Source organism: Tachypleus tridentatus, chromosome 7 (genome assembly GCF_004210375.1).
Source record: "Tachypleus tridentatus isolate NWPU-2018 chromosome 7, ASM421037v1, whole genome shotgun sequence".
In the NCBI taxonomy this organism is placed as follows: domain Eukaryota; kingdom Metazoa; phylum Arthropoda; class Merostomata; order Xiphosura; family Limulidae; genus Tachypleus; species Tachypleus tridentatus.
In genome coordinates this window covers 132,786,752-132,813,080 of record NC_134831.1, presented here as the reverse complement: position 1 = coordinate 132,813,080, position 26,329 = coordinate 132,786,752, and the positions used below count along the sequence as shown (strand labels likewise).

Below are 26,329 nucleotides of genomic sequence, written 5' to 3'. Positions count from 1 at the left end.
ATCACGGAAGTCGTAAGATTCCGAACTTGCATTTGAAAGCGTAAGATTGGACAAATATAGAAAATTACTGACTGAATTCTCATAATACGATTTCTTGTGTTTAATCAAGGTATTATTTAACAATTTATTATGAAAACTAAGCTAGCTATCTTCTTGGGCCACCAATTGGCCATCTATAATGTTTATGTAGAAATATACTTAGAAATGAACATGGTTTTTGTCAAATCTATTTATTATATTCAGTAATTATTTCAAACGTCGTACTTATGAGTATTCTTAAAAATATATTTTAATTACTAGTAAGGCCCGACATGGCTAGGTGGTGAGGGCGCCCGACTCGTAATCTGAGGGTCTTGGGTTCGAATACCTGTCACACCAAACATGTTCGCCTTTTCATCCGTTGGAGAGTTATAATATTATGGTCAATTCCACAATTCGTTGGTAAAAGCGTAGCCCAAGAGTTGGCGGTGGGCGGTGATGACTAGCTGCCTTCCTTCTAGTTTTACACTGCTAAATTGGGGACGTCTGGCGCAGATAGCCCTTATGTAGCTTTGCGCGAAATTAAGAAATAAAACAAAACCAATCAAACGTCGTACTTGTGAATATTCTTTAAAATATATTTTAATTATTAGCTACTCGTAACGGGTATGAAGAATCATTGTTTGTATTACTGGTATTTCATAAAGAAGGCGAATTTTGTTACACGTTAGGCATCATCTGAAGAAATCCACAAAATGCTATACATGGATAGCATATTCATCAGAGGTATAGGTTTTGGAGGTAAGTCTGAATACGTATCTGTGACTAAACTTTGGATATTCAGCAGTTAACTCGTATATGTGTTGAAATCGCCAGAAAAAAAACTTTACTTTTATATACCATGTTAAAAAAGTAAATAATGGGTAAAGTTGATCCATGTTATCTCGCTATATGATCTGTGGAAAAACAGAAGTACCAATAAATAAATAAATATGAAACTGATTCTATCGTTCATTTCACGGCTTGCCATTGAGGCTTACTAATTTCGATGAATTCTCATCTATTATAAATTAGAGGTGGATTTCTCGAGGACAAGTGGAGAATAGAGCGGGTTTCATGTTTGTTGTTTGTATTGTAAAAGTGGGCTCGGCATGGTCAAGTGAGTTAAGGCGTTTGACTCGTAATCCTAGGGTCGCGTGTTCGAATCCCGGTCTCACAAACATGCTCGCCCTTTCAGTCGCGGGGGCGTTATGAATGTGACGGTCAGTCCCACTATTTGTTGGTAAAAGAGTAGCTCAAGAGTTGGCGGTGGGTGGTGATGAATTGTTGCCTTCGCTCGTCTAACACTGCAAAATTAGGGACGGCCAGCGCAGATAGCCCTCGTGTAGCTTTGCGCGAAATTAAAAAACGAACAAACAATTGTAAAGAGTTTATCTGCTGAATAGCTCTGAAGAAGAAATTATTAAATGATACGTATACTTCAAATGCTGTTATAAATTTAGTCTTTTTATAGCACCGTTCGTAAGTGTTAACAGTAATGCTTTATTTAATACTTAGGGTGTAAAGTGTGTATCAGTTGTTTATGCTGGCAACTAGATGAAAAATGATACTTTTAACATTATGTAGGTATTAAAAATTAAAACAAGATCGAATTTGTTTGGGTTTGTTTTTTTTTCCAACGAAAATACCTTGTGTAGTCATACATTTCAAACAAGTCCAAGACTACATTCTCTGCACTCAAGGACACGAGGCCAACGGCAAGAGCGGCATGTGAAGACCGTGGCCTTAGGCACAGGTTCCCTTTCGTGGTATGTACACCGTGTCCATGGTAAACCGGTGTGGTGTGTTAGACACTTTGCTTTCTTCTATCAACCTCAACAAACAAGCCTGGGTCCACGTTTGATAGTTTGTATTTCAGAGCCTCGTCTACAGAGTCACTTTTTATCGAAATGTCATTTCTTCTTAAGTGAAAGTTTCAAGTAATTCTTGTTCAGTGAGGGACGCTATTTCTCACATATTTTTTTATTTTATAAGGAATACCTTAGGTTAAAGAAATTCAATAACTACTATTGAATGCCTGAAATTAGTTATTGTCAGTGTGCAATATTTTTGAAACGATTGAAGTAATAACATATATTTTTTTTCTGCATGTTTTGTTTAAAAGTGTGACTAATATTGTACAGGCACATTGAGCTTGAAGTGTTAAAATCTTCACTGGTTGACCTTTTGTAATTTTGCCTGACCTGTAGTGATTAATATCATATATGGAGCCAACTTGATCATTAAATAACAAGAATTATTGAGTAAATTTTTATCAAAATATTGATTGGATTCCTTGAAGAATAGACATCAGTGTATTATCTACACAGACATATTTTTTGCATGAAAATATTTTGTTTCAAATTACAAATTTGTCTTTAGAGGAAGACACACATACACTGTTATAATCGTGCTTTTTTTTATTGATAGTAATATTATTAGAATTCTCATAACAAAGTGTATTACAATCGACAGAATGTTACACAAAGTTCCAAATTAAAAAATGTATATACAAGTTAACACTCCTACGAAAAGACGTTTCTAGTCCTGATTTCTTCAAGCCCGTTCCCCTGGCTGTGGTTTCGCTAGATAGTAGATAGGGACAGTGGGAATCTCGTTAATCCATTCATTAATGGATTCAAATGGCAATTTCATTTAAATACAAAATTATTAGCCTAATATTAATAACCTTTCAAGTTGCTCCGGGGCCTATTAGGCCCCACTTTTCGTAGGAGTGTTAAAATTTTAAATAATAAACTAAAGAAACTTGCACATTGTACAGAAAATTAATTTGTATATTACAAAATTATTACATTTACTTAGAATAAAATCATTTAAATTAATAGAATTTAATAACAGTTTAAATTAAAATGGAGAATTATTCTTAGTTGTTCTTCCAAAATGTTTCTAAATTTGAATATAGGAAACTAGAGTTGTTCATGTGAAACATTAACAGTAGTAAGAAATGATATTTTAGTTTCCAGTTTAGAAATTGTATTTTAATTTACTTGTAAAGGTTTGAAAGTAATGTTGAAATGTTGCTACCACAAACTGTAAGCATACTCAAAATAGACTATAAACTATATGTTAAAACTATTAATAATACTGTGTAAGTTTTTCAAGATGTTCTATTGTTTGGTGATCAGGAATAGGAAAATAATGAAATAAAATTACATTCACTCAAGGAAAAGCTATCAGGAAGATTATTTTCCCTCATGTAATGTTGCATTTCCTCATAAATAGGCTTTTATTTATTTAATCCATTCATCAATACACTTTCTTTGGTCGGAACTAAAGGAATACAGATGAACAATGCATTCCTGGTCAGGAAAATGAACCAAGAGAGTTGAAATTCCACAAGGAAAGTTAAATTTCTTAGGAATTTGATATTTCAATCCCTGGTGAATTCTTCTCTTTGGATAAATCCAATAATTGCTTAGAATTTTATCAATTACAAAAATAAAATTTTGCCAATTTATTTTTTTATAATTTTTTTCACAACATCTGGTGATACAGATTTCTAAATTTATTAGTCAATGTTATTAGTACATGTTTATTGGTTTTGGTTTGTTTGAGCTTTAATAAGTTTTTGAATCAAATAGTCAAGAGAACAACCTGATTTTAAAAATAGTATGAAAACATTTGCTGAGTTTGAAAGAAATGTAACGGAACAGTTTTTGAACATGTCATATTATACATTATCGTGCCCTTGTGGTCTTATGTAATGTTTTTAAGTACTTCTTTTGATTTCAGAAAGTGATATATTTTGCTCATTAATAATAATAATTAGTAAATCAAAAATTGGGAATCAAAAATATGGTTGAGAAAGGAAATAGTTAATTTTGTGTGATTAATATATCTGTTCTTGACATACTAGTATGTTTTTGATCAAATCACAAAAAGTGGTTTGTCGTTATTATTACTGATTATTGTATAATGTTTAAAAACTAGATAACTGTGTTTAGAATTGTTATTTGTGTTTAAATGTTTCACAAAAAGACATTGAATTGTTTTAATTAATTAAATCTTTGCAAAAATGCATTGGAGTTTTAGTTTGTTAATCAAATTTTAAACCTTCTGTGTTGGTTAATAAAATGCTTATGGCTTTCCAAATAAATCCTTTTGGAAGACCTATTATGTATAATTCTCATTACTTTAGTGAATGTCAGTTTTGTGCTTTTATTTATTTGGTAATGATTTACTTGATGTTTGTTATAAATTAAAATACAACGTATATTTAACTGTTCTTTATTTCTACAAATGAAACATTTTTAAAGTTCCTAAGTTTATTTATTTCCACTAATATTTACATTATCTATATTTAGAAACTTCAAAACAAAACAATAAAATGATTATTATTTAAATCAAAACCACACAAAACGAGTTTATATTTGTATAATATTTAGGTATTGTAAAGATAATCCATAATTTGAGGACCATTAATATGGGTATGTTCAATAAATGGTCACCATTATTGTTAGATTTTGCACGGGGCCCGGCATGGCCTAGCTCGTTAAGGCATGCACTTCGTAATCTGAGGGTCGTGGGTTCGCACCAACTCGCACCAAACATGCTCGCCCTCCCAGCCATGGGGGCGTTATAATGTGACGGTCAATCCCACTATTCGTTGGTAAAAGAGTAGCCCAAGAGTTGGCAGTGGGTGGTGATGACTAGCTGCCTTCCCTCTAGTCTTACACTGCTAAATTAGGGACAGCTAGCACAGATAGCCCTCGAGTAGCTTTGTGCAAAATTCCAAAACAGATTTTGCACATCATAAAGCTAAATGTTTGCAATTTATGTTTTCCATGATTATTAAATTTTGATTTTATAATTTATCACATCTGTAAATATTTAGTACTCTGGTGAAACTCATAGTGATGCTTAAAGGTTGGCTATGGTGACTTTATTTGTATTAATTACATGTGTCAGTAGCAATTATTTATTAATGCTAGAGCTAATGGTATCACTATGTTAGATTTAATATTAGCCATAATGAGCATGACTAACTCTAGGATGTATTTGTTGATATCTTTATCTTTTCTGTAAATATTGAATTCTGTGCATCTAAAATGTGTCTTCTCAGTTAATTAGGTTTCAAAAATATAGATAACATTGAAATCTAGGCTGTGTACATATTGAAACAATCATGGGCAAATAATCTAGCATGCTTCCACATTCATTAACAGATATTATTTCTCATGTACTACTGATTATTGTATGGAGTGAAACTCTTATGTTTTAAAGTTTATGATACTGTGATACATGGGTATATCATGCATTATTTACCCCTTTAGCTGCTAGATACTTTTTCAAATTTTCAATATTGCAAGTATATTTTAAATACAGAATATTGATCATAGTACCTAACTAATAGAGTACTTTCATTTTGGTTACTTGTAGAGTTATCTAGATTGCCCAGATTTTTGCATGTTTTTCATTGAGAAGAGATCACTGTAAAACAAACTATACTATAAGTAGAAGTAGTGGCCTTTTCTAGGGGTAAACCATGCACTTGTCTATGTCTGTTTGACACCAGAGTGGCTCTCAGTAACTTGGATAGTGAGAATACCTGCAGAGTGAGAGAACAATATATGCAGTGTAATGTTTTTCATTGTTTGCCAGAATTTAGCCCCACATGAGATTTTTATGAGCATTCTCAGAGACCTTGCTTCATTGTTAAGGATAAAGATTCACCAAACAGACATACTGTGCATAACACAACTGAAATTCTGGAGATATACTGGTGAGAGAGAGCAGTAATAAAATTCTGCCTCCCCATCTAACTACAAGCACTTTTCTAAATGTTTGAAAGTTCTTTTGTTTTGTAACTTAAAGATTATCATCATTTACACCTTTTGATTAAAACTCCGCCATTGGTAGAGAAATACAACATTATTCTGTAATACAGGATCTGTCAGCCATAGGTAGAGAAATACAACATTATTCTGTAATACAGTACCTGTCAGCTAGAGGTAGAGAAATACAACATTATTCTGTAATACAGTATCTGTGAGCCATAGGTAGAGAAATACAACATTATTCTGTAATACAGTATCTGTCAGCCATTGGTAGAGAAATACAACATTATTCTGTAATACAGTATCTGTGAGCCATAGGTAGAGAAATACAACATTATTCTGTAATACAGTATCTGTGAGCCATAGGTAGAGAAATACAACATTATTCTGTAATACAGTACCTGTCAGCCATAGGTAGAGAAATACAACATTATTCTGTAATACAGTATCTGTCAGCCATAAGTAGAGAAATACAACATTATTCTGTAATACAGTATCTGTCAACCATAAGTAGAGAAATACAACATTATTCTGTAATACAGTATCTGTCAACCATAAGTAGAGAAATACAACATTATTCTGTGATACAGTATCTGTCAGCCATAGGTAGAGAAATACAACATTATTCTGTGATACAGTATCTGTCAAATACTCTTATTTTTTATTTTTGGAGTTCCTGCAGTCTACTCTGTGTAAACTGGGACAATCTAAAAATACCACAGTATAAAGACTGTGAAAGTAGCAGAACTTCAAGTCAGTTTAAATAGAAAAAAGCAACAATTTTTTCAGTATTTCTCCTCCTTGTTTTAGTCTTTTAATTTTATCAAAGTTTAGCCCATGCGATCTATTATTTTATTCATATTTCTCTAAACCACTTGGGGTTCTGCATTGTCTCCATGGGCTCGCGCTGTTTGGGTGCACATTTTTCCTTGATGAACCCGTGCTACACAGATTGGTCAGTCCAACTAAATATGGACTAGTTCTTCACACTTAATATTGGTTAAAATCTGTTCCATTTGTACTTACAAATGCTGCTTGGTATTTGTTCAACTACTCATTTGTAGGTTCGAACATTTCTATTACCACTGAATTGAGTTTCCTTATATTAAATTTGTTCTCGATATATCACATATTCTCATGAAGTATCTTGATGGTTACCTCCACAAGTTTGGTTGCTTGTCTTAAGAGTGTGCATCCCTCTTGCACACCTGGTACGTTTTATTGTATTGGATATATACTGGTCAAGCATACAGCAGAATGTGTAAAATTGATTTTTGATCATATTCAATTTTAAATGTAGAAATTCAGTGTTCAGTCCATTCTTGGTCAGGTAATGAGATGAATTGGCCTCGTTTGTTAAGAACACTAAGGGCTTTAATGTTCTATCTCATATAAGATCCCAATAATTCTTGCATATTTAATTGTTTACTATCCTGTAGAGCTATTGGCAATAGTGTGCAATGTGTAACAATTTTATACTCGTATTAAACGCTTTGACTGACCATCAGACAACCGTGAAGAAACACTTTTTTTTTAAATTGAATAAGGAAGTTATCGGATAGTCCGGAATTACTCCGTTGGTTCTTACCTCTGAATATTACCGCAAAGCAGGCTGCGGCAAACGATATTATGTCACTATTGTATGCGTCACTAAGCACGTGATATATAATTTTCAAGTCTGCAGCATTCAGTACATGTGAACATGAATGACAGTTAATCGAGAGTGTACAAGAAACTCCTGGCCAACGAGAAGTTGTTCAAAAAATTCATTCGTCAGACTGGTATCTATATTAGCACTAATGTGATGATATTTATTATTTACACAATTAGTTATTTATCATATCCCTAAAAAAAGGAAAAAAAGAAAAGAGTCGCAGTTGTAAGGTCTTAAAATTTCAGTGTTCCAGTTTTATGAATTGAAAATCTGGTCGTTCTATCTGTATTACATACTGCGTTCTGCACAACTCTTTTAAACCTATATATCTTCTTCGTATAACGTTAGTAAACACCAGTGACACACACGTTTAACCATAAAATATATCGGTAAACAAACTATCACACCCAATAAAAGAATCAAAAGTACTTTCAGGTTTCGTATTTATTTTTTCAAACTACAAGGCACTTTTGTATCACATCCATCTCGAGAAAAGCATGACTTTTAGTTATATTAAATGTGATCTATGTGTGTGTGTATATAGATAGCAAAGTGTTCAAATCGAACTCAAGAAACCATAAAGTTGACACTGTAGAAAAAAACAGTTGCTTGGTTAACAAAACTTAGAATACACTGCACAACACGTGCTGCTGATCACGAAAATCACATCCAAGTTTGCCCATCACGTACCGTTTCATCGAAATCTTCAGTTTCACCAGGACATTGCTACAATGGAAAAATGATGTCAGGGCAACTGGAATCCGTCAATGCTTGCTGACTACTGTTGGACACTGCAACGTGATGCACCGGACATTGAATACAAACGAAAATCAGGAGCAAAACACTTTTAATTATGTTGAACGTAATAGCGTATTAGAAACATAAACGCAATTAAATACGTTATTGCCGGTAAACAGTTAACTGTCTATTTCTCAGAGTTCCTAAGTGATGAAGCAAAACCAAAACTATATTTGTGCATACCCACCAGGTACCTGTCACAATCAGCAAAACTTTTCAAAAAAAATTGTGCAGTGTTTTCGTTAGCTAAGTAGAGATTCTGTCCTTAAAAATTGTTGTTCAGTGATATCAGTACTTTATTATTGGGTTCGACGTGATACTTATCACACAATTTGTTTACAGTGTACCATGTGATGAACCAAAACAGAAAGGTTGTTATTTAGTTTGAGAATATTTGAAGATATTTGCTTCCATATTTTGGTAAGATGAAGTAAGACGCCTGATTCTATTTATATTTTGAAAATGAAAGACATTTTAACTTTTGAATTGCTTTTGATTAATGACACCGCTCATAATTCAGTTAATGTATATTTGTTTTTAATGCGAAACATTCTACTCAAAAAAGTGCAATCAATACATTCACTGTATTTTAGACTGTGTGGGGGAACAAAAATAAGACAGTTAAAAACCCTGTCATATCAAAAATGTTCGCCATTTCAGCCGTGGGGGCGTTATAATGTTACGGTCAATCCCACTGTTCTTGGGTAAAATAATAGCCCAAGAGTTGGCAGTATGTGGTCATGACTAGCTGCCTTCCCTCTAGTCTTACACTACTAAATTAGGGACGGCTAGCACAGATAGCCCTCGAGTAGCTTTGTGCGAAATTCAAAAACAAACCAAACCAAGACCGTTAAATTATACAGTACTTCCACACCTATTATGGATAATAAATTACTGCATCACCAGATTACGAAAAAAATATATAATTAAGAAAAAGAAAGTAACACCATGCTCCAAGATGGTGGTATATTATAAAATTCACTTAGGTTTCAGAGATAGTACTCCCACAAAAGTATGGATACACCAGTTCATCAGATGTATTTATATTCAGTTCGTTTGTTTCTAGTTGAGCACTAAGCTGCACAAAGAGCTATCTGTGCTCTGGCCACCACAGGGGTTCGAAAAACGGTTTCTAGCATTGTAAATCCGTAGACGTACCGCTGTGCTACCAGAAGGCTTTATATTCGATAGGCTCCAAGTTGAATAGAAAGAAGATAAAAAAAAAAAAAGAAAGAGGGCGAACAAGTGTCCACAAGCTCGCACATTTCCCTACTTTTTATGGCTTGGCTTTTCAGAACAATAGTTTATTGTAGGCTTAAGAACCTTCAAGCTTGATATTGCTTCGATATAAATAGGAAAAGTTAAGTAACAGTCACAGCATTAATAGTATCTAATTTTGTAAATTTCATTTGCATGTAATGCCATACACAAGTACTTGTGTATTTATGTGCAAACATTTTAAAATTAATGATTTATCTTTATTATTAATAAGAAAATATAGACGAACAAATTGTGCGCTCGCGAAGCTAGCACAAAGTTTTCAATGTATGCATTATTACGTATCAACATACGAGTATTTATGTCACCAATAAATTTTGAAATATAGCGAATACTATATTAATGACAAATAAGGTTCATCATTTTGTTTGAGGCATAGCCGGCCAGGTCGTTAGGGCGCGTCTATCGCAATCAGATGGTTGCTGGCTCAATTCCCCTTTCCACCAAATATGCTTGTCCTTTCAGTCGTGGGAGAGTTATAATGTTACAGTCAATCCCACTATTCGTTAGTAAAATAGTAGCCCAAGAGTTCGCAGTGGGTGGTGAGAACTATTTTGCTTCGCTCTGGTCTTTGACTGCTAAAATAGGGACGGTTAGCGCAGATATCTTTCGTGTAGCTTTGCGCGAAATTCAAACCGAACCAAACGATTTTGTTTGATTTTGGTCTCCCAGAGGCACACTGGTACGTTTGTGGGCTCACACCGCTAGAAAGCGGGTTTCGATACTCGTGGTGGACAAAACACAGGTAGCCCATTGTGTAGCTTTGTGCTTAATTCCAAACAAATTGTTTATTTTGTAGATACTTGCTTACCGCGAGAGGTTAATTTCACGATATTCGATTTTGTTCGTTCGGTCGCGTTCTTATCGTACTTCTTTACATATGCTCGCACGTGGTGTTAAAATAATCTTGTTAAGGCTCTAACCCTTTTTATATGATCACTTCTTTTATATTCATGTCACCCAAGTACACCCGGATGTGAAAGCTCGACTTTGGAGTCGTGCCGTGCGTGAAAAAATATCGCACAGCAAGCCAGATCAAGTTTTACTTGTTTGCTTTAAAGCAAACTACCTGTTGTTCTTTAATATAGGCTTTCTATGTATCCTGAATAGTCTTGTTTTTAATACTTGAAATTGCTTATCATGTACTCTGTACTTTAGAAAAAAAAATGTAAGAAAGTGACGTTAATATGACGTAAGACTTTCGATTTTTCATTTGCGACTTGTGTTGACTTACCTTTTATTTTATTTACCTTCGAGATACAAGACAAGGACTATTATATTATTACAATAGGGTAGTCAGTATTTTAATCTGATACACACTTGGATTTCTTTTGATAATCCAAGATAAACATTTCTGATGCCTACACACAATTCATTTACGGACAGAAGTACCAAGTTTACAGAATGTGTAATATATCACTAGTTTCATGTCGCGATAGGTGTACGTCATCAGAATAATCTTGAAATTAAGTAATTTCATTTTTACTCGTCTTAAACTAAATTACCGATGAATGTCCATACTTGAAGAAATATACAGTACTGTGCAAAAGTGTTAGGGCAAGAGAATATTCTGTCATTCTTTCCATTTCGTGGGACTAATTCTTTCATGCCATTATAGAATGTAAATTTCAACATAGTGTAATGCTTTACTGGTCCCTGTTGACAATTGAATGAGCCAGGGTGAGAATAGTTATCTTCCTTAGAATTCCCATATTCTTGTACCAAGGGCACGTCATAAGGGTTCTGCTTGAATGTACCTACTGATCAAATTTAGAGCGTGAACAAATTGTCATGGTATTCCATGGAGTATCTTATTTACTTGGAAAGAAGCTAGCGTATGATACCAGCAAATGCAAGAAGAAATCGATGTAATAGCGCCCCACGAATAAAGGTCGATAAAAACAGTGTTTAACACTATATATTTAGTTTGTTGTCATGTCATTGCCAAAAAAACGTAGAGAATTGTCAATAGAGCAGTGAGTTTAACGTAAAAGCTTTACGTGATGTTGGTTGGTTTCTTCAACAAGTGGCCCGGCATGGCCAAGTGTGTTAAGGCGTTCGACTCGTAATCCGAAGGTCGCGGGTTTGAGTCCCGGTCGCACCAAACATGCTCGCCCTTTCAGCCGTGGGGGCGTTATAATATGACGGTCAAACCCACTATTCGTTGGTAAAAGAGTAGCCCAAGAGTTGGTGGTGGGTGGTGATGACTAGCTGCCTTCCCTCTAGTCTTACACTGCTAAATTAGGGACGGCTAGCACAGATAGCCCTCGTGTAGCTTTGTGCGAAATTCAAAACAAACAAACTCTTCAACAAATTGCTGCATGTTTGAAATGCTCCCCAAACTCTGTCAAGTACACCTAGATTGTGAGACCGAGACAAGTGAATTTGAACATAGGAAAGGAAGAGGCAAAACACCCAAACTCAATGTTACTAATGTTAAATATCTTTGTTTTTGAAGCCTTCGGGACAAAAGGAAGACTGTTACTGGTCTAATCTATAAGATAAACAAGCATGTACCAAATGATAGAAACGTGTCCAGATCTACAGTATCAAGAAGACTCAATGAGAATGGAATATTTGGTCGTGTAGCAGATTTAAAAAATTCACTTCAATCCCCAGAAACTGGCAGAAAACTGAAAGTTGCTAAAGAGTACAAAACGGAACTGTTGATTGTAAAAGAGTGTTACGGACAGAAGAGTTTATGTTTGGTGTACCTGGTTCAAATCGTAGGTTGTAAGTCTGGCGATAGAAAGGTGAAAGATGCAAAATGCATAGAACCTGTCGTGGAACATCGAGGAGGCACTGTGAGGATTTGTGGGTGTTTGTTTTTTCTTATGGGACCGGAGATATTTGCAAAATAGATGGCATAATGGACCAGCACATGTACTACCAGACTGATTCATCAGTTTGTATTATTGGTAAAGGATTGTACCGACAAGAAGATGATAACCTCAAACCCACACCCAACCTATGCATAAATTACGTTCCTTAGAAAGAAGCTGCTAGAGTCATTCAAATGATATAATGGCCCCCAAAGATCCCTGATCTTAACCCGATTGAGTAGATTTGGGATTTGATAGATCAAAAACTTGACGAATCAAAAGTTACATCCAAAGAAATTTTATAGGAGTACATTACATACATTTGGAGTAAAACCCGAAAGGGCACTTTGATTAAATATGTTGCAATAATGTTTGAGAGACTGTCTGTGGTTAACTAAGCAAAAGTGGAACACAAAATATTAACTGTTTACTGAACACAAACACTTCTACCGAGTTTATGTTGTACTAAATATGAAGATTAATAGAATATTGATGTTTTACCTGTGATTTACATCTATTGTTCTATGAAAGTAGTTTGAAATGTAATGTTTTACTTTATTGTAACACTTTTGTGCAGTACAGTAAGTGGCTAATCATTTGTTTATAACCCCATATATATTTAGAATGTGAATTTTATCACAGAAGACAATTCTGAAAGCTAAATACGTTTTTTCTTTCTCCTGTGATTAACTTTATCTGAACGTGGCTTGGTTGTTAGCGCGCTCGACGCACGATCTGCAGGTCATGAATTCGAATTCTATTGCCGGACATGCTGGCCCTTCCTGCCGTTGGAGCATTATAATGTTATTGTCAATCCCACCTTGGTAAAAGCATAAGATCAAGAGTTGGAGGTAGGGTGTGTTGACTATCTGCTTATCCCCTAGTCTGTCACTTCAGAATAAGGGGCGGGAGGGCTAGCTAAGATAGCTCTATGGTAACTATGTGCGAAATTCCAAAAACAAACAAACAAACACACACTATGAACTCTGAGTTCGTTAGTAAAAGATTGTTTTTGTTGTAAGTGTTGTTATGTTCAGAACCTATACACATTGTTATTTACCACTGTTGTTATGACATTCTTACAGTATTTCTCACAGATACCTTCAAATCATAAGGATGTCAAAATATGAAAGGAACTGAATTACCATGTGAGAGAAATTAATTAAAAATAATAGTGTGTGTGGATAGATAATATGTGATTATGTATCTTGAATTAGGTTTATGATTAGCGTTTAAAAGTTAGAGGATATCTAATTGTATCTTGAATTAGGTTTATGGTCAGCATTTAAAAGTTAAGAGGATATCTAACTGAAGGTTTCAAGATTGTAAAAAGAATTGATGATGTTGATAAATCGATATTTTTCATACGTAACAGCGAGAATTATAGGACTATGGGACATAAATATAGCTTTAGGCAAGGTAAAAGCCATCTCCAGCTAAGAGAATTTTATTTTTCAAATAGAACGGTTAACGTATAGAATGAATTGCTTTTGTATGTTATGGGGGCGCTAAATTTGAGCACGTTTCGCAGATATATAACAGGCAAGGGCTGCTTTTTAATAGTTACAATTTTGCATAGAGGATATCTGAGATGTACCAACAGGTCCCTTCACGATGACGAGAAATATGCTTTACATTTTTTGCTTAGTAAGTGAAGAATAGACAAATTCTTAAAATAAGATATATTGGTTTTGTATAAGAAACCAAATAATAAGGGATAACTATACAACTTGTTCCGTGTAATAAATAAATTTTATCATCTTTGTAATGCATTCAAAACGGTATACATCAACATTGGAGTAAGTGATGAATATTTCAGTTGTTTCAGTAGAACATTTGGTTTGTTTTGAATTTCGCGCAAAGCTACTCGAGGGCTATCTGCGCTACCCGTTTCTAATTTAGCAATGTAAAACTAGAGGGAAGGCATCTAATCATCACCATCCACCGCCAACTCTTGGGATACTCTTTTACAAACGAATAGTGAGATTGACCGTTACGTTATAACGCCCCCTTGGCTGAAAGGGCGAGCATAATTGGTATAACAGGGATTAAAACCCGCGACACTCTGATTGCGAGTCGAGTGCCTTAACCACCTGGCCATGTCGGGCCTTCAGCAGAACATACCGTTAATAATAATAATGCCAGCCGCCCAGTACATGGTGACATGAGAAATTTAAATTATTGCCTAGAAAGATTTTTTCTGATCTGGTTCTGTAATCTTTTACAGAGTTACATGCATGCGTTAATTTAAAAACAACAACAAAATTATTTTTCTTAGCATCAATTTTAGTCTTATTGTTTGTTATATGCAAGTTGTCTTACACACAATCTGATTTCATATAAATGTCTTAAGCTCGGTTGTACTTTCACATGGAACAAGGTATTGTTCTGAGAAAAATTCTTTATCAAACTGCCAAGTGGAGAAAATATATTGTAGCGTAATGTCGGCAAGGATATAACTAATCTAATGAAAGTTTATAAGAAAAGTAGCCAAGCCACTTTGGAGTATGTAGAATAAGGGAGTTGTCAGTAGGTCCGTACAGTTACTAGCTATTCTGAGTTTAACATTTATACAACTTGAGTTAATGGTATACTTCGTGTAACGTGTAATGTCTTTGACAGTACACTCGATTTTAATTTTGATACACAGTGCTCAAAAGAAAACATATAAAGTTCTCATTACATGATATCCTTTACGTCGATTTAGTTCCATGACTTTGGTATACTTAAAATTTTGTTCAGTAACAAAAATTAACTATTGAGATTAAATGTTAAGTGTCCGGCATGGCCAGGTAATTAGGGCGCTTGACTCGCAATTTGAGGTTCGTGGGTTCGAATCTCCATCAGACCAAACATGCTCGCCTTTTCAGCAGTGGGGGCGTTACAGTGTGTTGGTCAATCGCACTATTCATCGGTAAAAGAGTAGCCCAAGAGTTTATGGTGGGTAGTGAACTAGTTCTCTTCCCTCTAATCTTACACTTCTAAATTAGAGAGGGCTATCTTTGTCCTAGTTAAGACTAATTTCTAATTGCATAAATCACTTCTATAAACTAATTGCTTTACTTTTCGTTTTTGCTTCCTAGCTGTGTTGATATCTCTTCATTTGTTCTAGTTTTCTATTGATTTATTTTTGAAACACATAATACCATAACATTAAATAAAGTGTAACTTGCCTATTTGTCAACAGACGATGCTAATATTTTGCGTTCTATCAGATGAAAGAGGGTTTCGTAATGTTCGTAAAAATATTTCAATATTAAAAGATTAAAAATGAGATGTAAAAACAAAAAGAAAAGTCGTAATTTAACCAGTTTTGTGTCAATTTCAAATAAGGTGCTAATTTTCATTTACTGAGTACTGATGAACTAGAGTTAATTTCTTATAGCACACATACATATTGTTAGATTGAAGTAGTGGTCCGAACATGTGGGAATAGAGTGTGGTTGTTTAACTGGCATTGCTTTTCACTTGGCAAGCACTGCTGTTTGTACGTGTAATAATTATAATTACAAAGAGAAAGAATAAAAGATACAATTGTGTATGCTGTCATATGCATCCGGTGAAACCAGTCATCCTTGCCACTTTAACAAGGTCTCATTGACACCAACCATGCGTAACATTGTTTATGTTTACAAACTATTTTTTTCCCCCACTCTCTCCAGTTACGTTTTTCATCAACTGATGATTGTGATTTAATGAAGAAAAAATATTCACCAAACGATACTCAACGTGAACTGGTTTTGACCGATACTCTTTTTTTTTTTATTATTAAAATTATTGTTATATTTCTTCACGGAATCGCTTATTTTAGGTTGAAACTGTCAGAGAATTTTAATATGTAACTTTGAATTTCGTCTTGTTCAGCGCTGGTCTGCTTTTCCCTGCAACGAAAACATGACATGATTTCCTGTTTGTTTGAATTACTGACCTTTGTCATCATAGTTTCTGTAACACTAGAGATTCGAATTTGCTTATCCGTTGTCAACTCCAAAGCTACACGATGGGCCGTTTGTGTTGTGCCCATCATGGGTATCGAAACCCGTTTTTAGCGTTTAAGTCTAGATACTTAATGCTGGGCAACTTCGTAGCAATGTTGATTCTCCCACGATATTATAGTAAACTTTAAAAATAAAAAAACGGTTGGGGGCAAATTTAATTATATAAAACGCAACCAATGGTTTAACCCAAACATTTTATGACTAATAAAGTCACTATGACAGGACTCAATACAAAATAGAACACTGAAGGACAGGCAGTGCTCGAAGACCTACAAAATGTATACTAGCAAGATTTTTTTGTAAACAGCCCAGTTAAAACTTCATCTCTGCGAGTTCTTAAAATGCTTACAAAGCTCATTTAGCATGTTTAACAGCTAAAATTAACCAAGCGGAAATTTCGGCGAGAAAGGCAGGTTATCCTTAAAAAAAAACTGCATTTCGCTGTTTTAATAACTTAACGTAAATGCAGTAAAAACCTAAGCCTCTTTTTTTTTTTTTTTGGCACTGCTTCATGAAAGTTCGCGACATTTAGAAATAAGAGAAGAAAAAAAACGAGTGAAATTGAAAAGTAAAATTACTGTTTGTTTAATGTTTTTGGTAATTAGAATAGTTTTTTTTTCGGTATTTATATAAAGCAAGGATATATATCAGTGATGTCGAGAAACCCACTTGTTTAGAAATTTATATAACCTGACGATGACCGAAGAAGGTCGAAACGTTGTTCGCTCTTCTATGTAAAATATTTTCTCAACCCAAACGAGCCGTTTTTGCATATAAATTTCAAGGATATATATGTTTTACAGAAAAATTACAAAAGTTTATTGGTAGAGATTTAAAAAAAATCAAACCTGTATTTGGCATTACGTTGTAGTAGAATTTTGGAGTCTACATCTGCTTACTTCGATAGTGTGAGTAAAATGTTGTATACACTACAATTAATAACTCTGGGACTTTAATGTTTGACGTTTTTACACGAAATGCGACTACATTCGAACAACGCTTTTTAACCGCACCTCGCCGAAATCACTAGATTAACCTTACCGATTTAGGCACCTACGATTTGTAGATTAATTACTGAATTTAACATTTTGTATTATTACGTTTAAGAGACCTTTTCGAATAAGAAATTTTCTGATTAAGAGGTATTTGTATTTTTGGCAAAACTATTTGTTGCCGCCCCTAAATCTTGGGCTACTGACAAGATGGAAGACAGTCAGTTGGCAGTATCCCACTACCCACCCTCCACGCAAAAGAGATTGACGATGACTCATATAACGCACCCACAACTTAAAAGTATTTTTTTTTTATGTTTGTGAATTTTGCGCAAAGCTACTCGAGGGCTATCTGTGCTAGTCGTTCCTAATTTAGCATCGTGAGATTAAAGGGAAGGTAGCTAGTGATCACTACCTACCACCAACTCTTTGGCTACTCTTTTACCAACGAATATTGGGTTTGATCGTCACGTTATAACGCCCCACGGCTGAAAGAGCTAGCATGTTTTGTTTGATGGGGATTCGAACCCGCGATTACGAGTTGAACGCTCTAACCACCTGGCCATGTTTACCTACATCTTAAATTTTCGGACTTTTTTTGTTTCATACCTTAAAAGCAGTAATCCGAGGGTCGCGTGTTCGAATCCCCGCCATACCAAACATGCTCATCCTTTCAGCCATGGGGATGTTATAAGAGACGGTCAATTCCACTATTTTTTGGTAAAAGAGTAGCCCAAGAGTTGACGGTGGGTGGTGATCACTAGCTACCTTCCCCTTTAGTCTTACGGTGCTAAATTAGGAACGGCTAGCGCAGATAGTCCTCGTGTAACTTTGCGCGAAATTCAAAACAAACCAAACCCTAAAAGCAGAGCTCTACCATGGAACCAACCTACGTTTCTGATGAATTGGAAAATGTTGGCATGGTATGATAGACATTCAACTGTTGATATGATGCACAGTACTAGAAAAAGATTAAGAAAAACAAGATGGAATCCTCAATAGCCGCGGCAGTTGACATACTTTTTACATAGGGTTAGAGTATATTAATCTACCAGACCTGTTTTTCCATTTTATTAACTATAAACGTTTTTGAGCTTCAGTTATACCGAGCGTGGGGAGCAAGTATACCCGATTCAATGTTTTATTATACTCATCGGGATCTATACCAGCCTACCCTAAAATTAAAATTATTTGAGGTAGGATTAGAGTAAATTAATCTATGAAATCTGGAGCGGGTCATATGCATCAGTCGAAAAGATGTGACCTCCTAAGTCTAAAACTTTTATTAGACCTCATATCGATCAAGAGAGGACTGAGATACGATCTAAAAGTTTGTACTTAAAGTTATTCAATCAGCCGCTATGTTGAGGCTGAAAATCTAGACAATAAAATTAATAATGTTTTATCTTGTTTAAAGACAGTTAAAATATAGTGTAAAGTGAGAAAATAAAACAACGATTTCAAACCGTGGAAATAAGAAGTTTGCCGTGTTAACTCCGAGAAGTAAGTGGCCCTTGAAGGAAATGCCATGACATTTTATCCAGTGCTTTAGAGCAGAAAACTTGTCACCTGGTGTCTTACTCTCGTATTACATACATGACAAGAGAGAACGACGGCAGTTCCTGAAATTTTGTTTATTTCTGTTTGTTGTTGTTGTTTTTTTAAAGAGAAACGGGTTGCGTGTGTGTTAATTTATTTGAATACAGGTTAATCGAGTACAGTAGTATTCTTAGGAACTAATGTTGTAATGGGGAAGATATGGTATTATAACACTTTCAATGTTATCCGGTTGACGTTTTGGTTGTAGCAGAGCAGTGAGAAATTTGCTAGCTGATAGGTCTCATTTTCATAATCATCAGAGGAACGCTGGCTTTCAGCTAAGTGTGGTGCGCGTGGAATGAACCCGTACGACCCTGTACCAGTAAGTGAAAAGTGGTTCGAGTTACAACTGCCAGCCGCCTGTGCAAAGTCGAACAACAATTAAACATAAGTGTGGAACATCACGTTGTGAAATTAAATAAATAATATACAGACGTGTAGTATATGTAAGAGTTGTTTTGGAAATTCTGACTGGCTATTTTTTTTTTTTTTTTTTTTTACTCCAGTATATAGTAACTCCAACATCTGGTTTGTTTATCCCAAATATCTCACATCGTTGATTTTAATGTTTATACAAAACCTACTTGGAAGACGTATTTCACTATGTATGTGTTCTATTAGCATGAGTCTGGCCACAGAACGTTTAATGGACTCTATTTATTGGACTGTAGCAGTATCATATGCAGGAATTCTTTTTAAATGCGGTAGAAGAAAATTTCTATCATATCAGGGGAGTAATAATATCATAGTTTTAGCACAGTGTAAAGCATCTGGTAAATACAAACAATATTATTAGCTTTCAAAGTTAGGTTAATATTGTATCAGTTGTTTTGTTTTTTTTTGAGGGGAAGGGAGAGGTTGAAGAGGTTTAAAGCTGCAGGAACTTGTCAGTTCACTGGTAACCTTTTACCCATGGGTGGGCTCTCTCCTTAAAAAATAATAAAGGTCAGTAGGTTGTATATAAGACAGTAAAAAAGAAGTGTTATATACACTTACAAAGGAAGGAACTATACACAATGAAAAGAATGATGCATATACTAACAAATAATTTTTGTGTGTTAGACAAGGAAGGTAATACAGATGATGTCCCAAAATGTGGTTACCATAGTGCTAAATGTGTATGTATATTGTTAGAACTTGCAAAAAGCATCCGTCCTCAAAATTTATACAGTAGTGAAAGTGTTTAGTCCAAGTTACCTCAACACATTCAGTAAAGATTGGTACTTTTTTCAAGAAATGTATGAAGAAGTAACAATAGCAATGTTAATTTCATCACTGCAACAGTAGCAACTGACTTTTGGGACACTATATGGAAGATCATTTTACACTTTGGACTATTCATTCTAACATTTGTATCTCAAGTATTTTTGAAATTTACTTTTGACAAACCATTGTCATATAACTACCGAAAGTAATAAATAACTTATGATTTGATGAAGAAAAAAAGGTGGAGAAACATTATGTGAAGGTAATGATTTTATCATTTGATAATAAACCAATATTCATAGTTAACTGTATTCCTTACTTTTTGTGAAAAGGTGATCTGTTGTAATTCAGTCAGAGAAAAACACGTGATTACAAATATATGTTTCACTCATGATTCACTTATTTTAAACAATGTATTTATCATTTTCTGTTGTGCCTCAAATTTTTCTTTAATTTAGCACGTGTTCTCCTAGAGATTTAATTTTCTTTGTGTTTCTTGCAGCCATGAAACCAAAACTACTACATGGAAAGACCCACGCAAGAACCTTAGCGTTGGAACCTTGACCACTTCAAGAAGTTCTAATCCTTTAGTGTCAACATCCTCTTCTGGTGCAAATTTACTGCCAATAAACCTGGGCCCCCTTCCAGAAGGGTGGGAACAGGCTTATACACCAGAAGGTGAAGTGTATTTTATAAATCACAATGACTGCACCACAAGTTGGTTTGATCCACGACTGAGTAAGTAATTTAAGTCGATCACTGATTAGGCCTTGTTAGGAGAATTGTATTCAATCTTGGGCTCCTTACTTTAAGAAGGACACTTCCTTTTTGGAAAGGATTCAAAAAAAGGTTACTAGAATAATACTTAGAGCAGAAAAGTTGTGGTATGAAGATAAAGTCTTTGAAATTGTTCTTCTTGAAAGAAAAAGAAAAGTTAAAGGGGATCTGATTAAGGTGTTTAAAATTACTAAGGGAATTAATAGTATCTGTCCATCATATTTTTTTCACATTTCATGGTGAGAATGATAGGACAAGGAGAAACATATAAATCTTTACTTCAGACAATTTTACTTTTTGTACAGGGCAGTTGGTCTTTGAAATGGATTGGCTGTAATTATGATGAAAGGCCTAATAAATACTGGAATAAACAGGACTTGATTTTTTATTTTTATGTAAAGTGGACTAGACAGTCTTGATGGATCAACAAGTTGTCCTTAAGTATTGTATCATTTTGTTTTTTTTTCAAACTTATTACTGCTTTTATAGTATTTGTTTCTTGTTATTTTTGCACAAATTAACATCATGAAATATGGTGAATAACAAACACTATCATGGTATAATTACACCCTCACAATTATACAGAATAGTTTCAAGTTTAGCTGTTCTTATTTTTCTATTATCTTTTTTTGTTCATCTCTTCCTTCTTTCTTTGATATGATTCACTCATTCTTCCTATTATTGGTTTCCTTATTAAAATAAGTTATCATCAATTTCATTTTTTCTATATACACTCATATGAATCATCAATTTCATGTTTTCTATATACACTCATATGGATACTTCTTGTATTTCATTCATTTTTTTCTACATTTATTCTATTCTTTGTAAAAACAAACTTATTTTAATATTTTTTCTTTCATTGTAATTTACATACATTCATTTTTTTCTTTTTGTACTTTGTTCCTCTATATTATTACTTTGCTCAGTAAACTCTTACTGTCTTCTTTACATCGTATTCAGCCTTTTTTCTTTCATTTGCAGTGTGAAATATATATGTTCTTATTTGCTAACAAATCCCACCAAGTAAGAATTGATGTTTTGAACTGTTTCAGCTCTTACTGTTCTAGTGAAATTGATGATTATGCTATCCAAATGAGATTTTGTTGTTATTTTGGTGTACAGACAAATTGGTAAGGCTTTATTATAGACACATACACACCTTTTTACTGCTTTTATGTTAAAGGTTGTTAAGGTTTTTCATGTTATACAATTAAACTTTATTTTGCTAACAGGGTGGGTGATATGTAGCATACAAAAACATTTACTAAGTCATATGATCACTTTATTACACTTTAAACATAGTAAACTTTCTAAACCCAGCAGAACAACCTTATGGGTCTCAGATCTTCCAAATATCAAAATCTCAGAATAATCATAATTCTGACTCAGGTTACTGTTAAATTTATTCCACTGTCTTTTGTTTATTTGTATATGGGAACAAAATGATTTTGGAGACTGTTAAACTTATAACAATATTTAAAACTTTACACATAGTTTAGTTGAAGTTAACCTAACAGTGACTTCTGAACAATCCTGTATCATACATATATGGATGTTTGAAATTTTATTTGTAGAAATTTATAAATTTGTGGTTGTTACTAATATTGTCAATGAAAACACTAGAAGAATATAATAGATCAAACTTGAAACACATAATAACAAATAACAATCAGTATTTACATTACAGAACAATACAACTCCACATGATTAAGAACTAGCTGCAAGAAACATTTTAAACAGTAAAAGTGACACATACTGCTCAAAAACAGACCACTCATAATGCTGCAAAGTTATTGAACTTAACAGACAATGATATTGGTTTTGGTTGTATTAACTAATATGTATCATAGGACTATTTTATAGACCTTGGTTTGTTGCAGTTTTCAAACTGTAGTCTTTCAATTATTTGTGGTAAATTACATTAGGAAAAGAATTACACAGTATGAGAAGTGAATAATACTCTTTACTTCAGTTACACGTTGGTTTCCTGTTGATTTACAGCTCTACAGCTTGGAAGATTGCCATTAATGCACAGTCCTCATCATGGCCAACAACCACCACCATTGTCTTCTCCACAGCAACAGGGTCAGCAACAACCACAGGTGAGTTACTTATTTGTAGGTATGAAAAATCTGTTTTTCTTTTTTTAATGTCACTACTGTGCAAACTTTATGACACATATGTGCAATAATTTTTTTAATGTTGTTGCTTTTTATATAGGCTGTAGTAAATGTTTGTTTTTGGTATTTTACTTTGAAATCTATGGATAAAATTTAACAAATTCAAAAATATGTAATTTATTTGCTTCATTTTTGTGGGTAAAGACCTATTTATTATGATGTAATTTTCTTGATTGACATATACCTTGTTGTTCATGTTTCCTCTTTGTTTGTCAACAGTTACTTCCACGATTTGGGTTTTTACTAATATATATTTTTAATTTGTGGTGAAATAAGTTTTAATATTGGTACATTTCTTTTTAATGTTTGAAAGATGTAGTATTGTCCTTTTATAAGTCTTGTTTTATTTTTCATCACTACCTTTTTGAATCTCTTCCATTCATTAATTATAAGACTAACTGTATACTTGGCAGATAATCCTTACAAAGGTATTGAGAATTACTCATAGTAATGGCTCTGTAATTTGTATTTTCTATTTTATGAATATTTGATTATTTGTTTTTAACAATTGTGAGATGTGTAACTTACAAACCTTTCAAACATATACTTTCATACTAGTGTGTAAAAAAACAATTCTCTCCAACTAATTTTAAAATAAAATGTTGTGACTGAAAGGATTTTTGCAAACTACATATGTGTTCTTGTGTTGTTGGTTATAGGGGGTTTCTTTTTTGTATATCAAAATTTGATCATGTGATCTTTTGCAGAAAGCATTAATATGATTGAGGTATAGACATGCTCATAAGCAAGAACAGTAATAACAGCAGATTTAGTCCTAATATTTAATAAATGGGTTGTATGGTATTTCCTGTAGAGGTTCTTGAGTCATTAAAATAAACATTATTGTATGCTATGCATCACCTGATGAATTTTTTTTTTAATACAAAGTTTCATAGGTTGTAAAAATAATAGAAAAAAGGCATATTTTATGAAAATTATGATAACTCATCCTTGTATGTCTACAAGTGGTTTTAATCATGAATGTTTAAATAGGTGCAGGCCAGTTCAACTGGAACTCAGTCTCTTGCTCAGAACATTGCAGCAGCTTCTATATCAGCAGCTGTTACAACTATGACTGGAGCTGTGAATAGTCAGCTAAATCTGCAGCAGCAACAACAAAAGCTAAGGCTCCACAGACTACAACTAGAACGGGAACGTCTTCGACTCAGGCAGCAAGAAATACTGAGACAGGTAAATTTGACATTTATTATTACTACTATCTTTTCTATAGGTGCTTGTCACCTGTATGAAGAAAAATTGAATTTTGTGTTGAATACATTAGGTGGAGTATACTTTTGAAAGTAGTGTATTTGAAATGTGAAGGTCTTGAAACGTTATTCATCAAAATATATATTTTCTTTGGTAATCAGTGGGAAATGTTTGTTTACTTTAAGTTTATTTAACTTCTTTCAGGTGACACTGACTTTAAATAAAGTATATCCTAAAATAATGAAAAACAATGCAACTGTCAACCTTGCATTGTGACATTTTCTTATGACTTATTTATTAAGAGGAGTAATTGTAAATAGCAAAACTACTTTTTCCAAACACTTGAAATTAGGAACTATCAGTGTGTAAGTTAGGATATTAAGTGAGTTTAATAAAGACCAAGTATTGTTAAGACAAATGACTTTTTGTGTGAGAAACAATTCCTAAAGTGTTTGGTAGCCTTTACAATAATCTAACTTTTAATTACTAATTAATAGCTACATTTTTGATAATTATACTGTAATTATTGTAGAGGCTACGAATCATGACAATATTGGCTATATGGTTGACACATTTGTAACATAAGTACGGGAGTCAAGCATGATTTTTAATAGATTACTGTATTAAGGTATAGGAAAAAATGTATTGGTGAATACATGTTTTTAAGAATGTTTATGTGACTTTTAATATTAATTATGGTAGCTATATTAATTGAGGACTTAACAGTTGCAACATAGGCCTTTCACTGAAAAAAATCATGTGTGAAATACATTATTTAATTTCACCTACTTTGGCTTTTATAACAAAAGAATGTGGCTCTTCTTTACATATCTCATGATATAAAATATACACACATTTAAACAAAACCAAGTATTCCCTTAGGTTTAGGTTTTTGTTTTTGGCATCTCTGGAATCTGATATGGACGAGAAACTACTTGATGTTTCCTTTTTTTTTCATGGACACCTGTTAGTTAATCTCCTGTCAATAACAAATTCCTAAGATGAGTACATTTTGTTAATTATATCAAAGTTTGATATTTAGGTATTGTGTTTTGGTATTTAGTTAAGCTGATCTACTACAACTATAGCTATTCAAAGCAGTGTTGAGTAAGTTTAGTCAGGCTTACACAGTATTAAAGATTAATATGTATGTGTTATAAGATAGCAGAAAAAATGCAAAGGTGTTAAAATAAAGAAATTAGACTTCTAGAGAAAAACTTCCCTTAAAAACTATGCCAGTAATTTATTTACTTGGCAACATTAAAACCAGGTGCTCTTTTTCAAGCCAGAAACAAGCCTGTTGGTATATGTGTATATGATTCATAATTCAAATGTGCTATAGATTTTCTATCATTGCATGACAAAAACAACTATAGAACATTGACCTTACCAGTTCTACATATTATAAGGTTTCTTTTTTATTTGTATATTTGTTTTAGCATCATATGTGCTTCTGAACTATCATATCTAATCTAGATTTCTTTCTCTGTGATAATTTTTTGTATTGTCACTATCTTAAAAAGTGTCACTACTACAAAGTATAATAGATAGTAACTTAGTGCATTGATTTATTAAGAGAGTGATAAGATGTGTTTTTGAATCAGTTTAAATACATCAAATGAAAGCAACAGACCAAAAGCATACACATACTCAGTTTTAAACTGAAAGTTATTTATTTCTTATCATAAAACTAGAAATTTCCAAAAATGTGACACTGTGTATTTTCTTTGTTCTGCAGGTAATAAGACATTATCTTTTCTTGATTAATGTTCTATCATTTCCTCATTAGAGTGTAAGTGCTTGTTGGACAACTGACATAGTTAACATGTTTTTATAATCATAATTATAATGGCATTTAAATACTCCGGTTGTGTATTACAGAAATATTTGCATACTTGTTTAATTTTAATACAAAAAGTATCATGGGTGGACACGGAGATTAACAGAATTTTTACACAAGGAATTTGAAACAATAACAATAAGCTTTAAAGATCTTA

General features: G+C 33.5%; 1 protein-coding gene across 6 annotated transcripts in view; it reads left to right on the top strand.

Annotated features, from left to right (window-relative positions):
• Positions 1-26,329, top strand: part of LOC143256630 (transcriptional coactivator YAP1-like) — a 57,292-nt gene that overhangs the window by 18,134 nt on the left and 12,829 nt on the right. For 3 of the 6 annotated variants that reach the window (XM_076514093.1, XM_076514092.1, XM_076514091.1), the window contains exons 2-4: positions 20,666-20,841; positions 22,945-23,045; positions 24,117-24,314. In XM_076514093.1, the coding sequence (XP_076370208.1) occupies positions 20,666-20,841; positions 22,945-23,045; positions 24,117-24,314 (475 nt within the window). Of the gene's footprint in view, positions 1-20,665; positions 20,902-22,944; positions 23,046-24,116; positions 24,315-26,329 lie in introns of all 6 variants that reach the window. The other 3 variants (XM_076514088.1, XM_076514087.1, XM_076514086.1) reach the window with 1 other exon arrangement.